Source organism: Puntigrus tetrazona, chromosome 5, assembly GCF_018831695.1.
Source record: "Puntigrus tetrazona isolate hp1 chromosome 5, ASM1883169v1, whole genome shotgun sequence".
In the NCBI taxonomy this organism is placed as follows: domain Eukaryota; kingdom Metazoa; phylum Chordata; class Actinopteri; order Cypriniformes; family Cyprinidae; genus Puntigrus; species Puntigrus tetrazona.
The window spans coordinates 24,099,224-24,101,469 of NC_056703.1; the positions used below are offsets into that span (position 1 = coordinate 24,099,224).

Sequence of the window (2,246 nt, forward strand, 5' to 3'; positions counted from 1 at the left end):
ACTGTCAACGGCAAAAGTCACTCAGGCGGGTGCTGGGTTGTTTTGCTAAAGCACCATCCTCGCTAGCAGCCTCGGTCGACCAGAAATTAATTCACGCGTTTTTCGATTGTCTTGGTCTTCAATGACACCGTATCGCATCACGTAGGTCATACATCGTAGGAAGTCCGACTGAGCTATCTTGTCGTTGCAGTATAGTTTCCCTAGCGATCCCTCAGCATGACTTCTCGTCGGCCGGACAGCTTTGAGGGTTTAGGTTACAGGGGCAGAGAGGATCCGTCATTCAGCGGGGGTTATTCGGGCAGGTCATTCAATAATTCATCCAGCTCTGACCTCCAACACTGGGTCACCACACCTCCAGATATACCTGGCAGCAGAAACCTACATTTTGGCGATCGCACGCCCCAGTTTGAGACGGCACCTGCCCCACCTGGAGCAGCGGACGAAGCCCAACCAGCGGCTCCACCGTCGGGTAACGAGACTACAGTTTATCATCAGTGTGCATGGACTGAGGTGTTAATAATGAAGGGAGTATATCACACGAATGCCCACAAGCAGCAGTTTCTCACGCTGATCATTTCTGTCATGTCCCGCCCCCTACAGTTTTGCTTACAGTAAATATGAGGTAAATGAGCGCGTTATCACAAACTCGCTCCTACGCCCTTATTATTCGACAACAGATTCGAATAAAGATTCACTCTTTTGAATCATTTTAATGATTCGGTCCGGTTCTTAAAACGTTTTATTAGAATCATGAACTATAGCAACATGGTTTTTTCTGGAACAGCTATATAGCTAAGTATAGTAAACTTTTATAAATGTACTACAGTATTTTACTTTAGCGAATAAATTTGTAAGATTTAAGCACCATGGCATCCAACAAGAGCATTATAAAAGGCTTATATAAAGTATAATGTTTGGTATTACTTTGGAATTTATATTTATATCATACTTGATATTTGTATTATTTTTCAGTTTGGCAATTCACCGTCATAGCAGCAGTATTCTAGTCTGTATTTATATAATAAAACAAAAAGAAATGCAAATCCTTACCTTTCAGTCACAATTCACTTTTTTTAGATCAATATATGATCTAAGAATTGCTTAGATCCGATGAGAAATGTTTTCTGTTATTAATATTGAAGGAAGGGAGCAGGGGTCTTGCAAGGATGGTCCTACAATGGTATTTGTAACTTTCTTTTTCAAGGGTAAATACAGATCTGGGGCTGGATGCATAAACAGTTTCGACTATTTTTTTTTTCTTCTTTAAAATGGGTCATGACCTTTCAAATTCTGTTATCAAATGCAAACCTATGACATTTGCTTAGATGCAGTGAGATGGGGGTCCTGCAAGGGTACATGTGATCATGTAGAGGTAAATAAAGAACTATATAAACTTATTTACACTACAGTTCTGCCATGGCTGCAGCGTCCCACTCACATCCTTTACAGTCGGATATTTAACAGAGAACACAAAGCAAGCAGAACCTAAGTTTACAAAAAGGCCATCTGACCACAGTCCAGATGCCAGAACGTATCATTTTTACAAATGCTGTAGTTTTAAACAAAATCATAACTGAGCCGCTGTGCTTCTAAATTCAAACACAGTGGTGTTTCATTCATGAATGAAAGTCAAACCAGTGATTCATGATTACCCATTCATAAAGTCATATTATTAGAAAAAGTCATATTTTAAAGTCTTAACTGTGTACATTATGTTATGGTAGCTCGTATTTGTATTGGAAAAGTAAGACTGATTTCTTCTAGATAGCTGCTAGTTAATCGAATCATTTTGTTGTAATCAACATTTTAAATGGATCAAAACCTCAACCAAAAAAATATGTTCTTGTCTTAAGACAACATTGAACTTGTTTAATTATCTTCAAATGCTGACTGATAAGTTTATGCAACTGACCTCTGTTTTTTTCAATAAGTACTCTTTATTCCAGAAACTGCCTAAAAGGGGTAATATTTGATGTATTTGAGGTCTGAGATGTGGGCATGGTGGAGAGAGAGTCAGCAAACATTTAGCATTTTAGATCAGCATTGCCATCTAATTATCCAGTATTGTCTGCATGGCATTTCTGTTTTATAACTTGGGATTTTGGCCAAATATATTCAATATAGATTTTTGTAAAATATCTTCTTTTTGTACAAGATGTTCTTTTTTTGTAAAAAAATATATATATATATATATATATATATATATATAAAGCAAATACATCCAGTGACCTTTAATATAAAATCTA

The 2,246-nt window shown here is 37.3% G+C and overlaps 1 protein-coding gene across 1 annotated transcript in view; it reads left to right on the forward strand.

Annotated features, from left to right (window-relative positions):
* The window catches only part of slc25a46 (solute carrier family 25 member 46), a 10,155-nt gene continuing 7,909 nt past the window's right edge, over positions 1-2,246 (forward strand). The window contains exon 1 of the mRNA XM_043239400.1: positions 1-469. Within this exon, the coding sequence (XP_043095335.1) occupies positions 217-469 (253 nt within the window). The 5' untranslated portion in view covers positions 1-216. The remainder of the gene's footprint in view (positions 470-2,246) is intronic.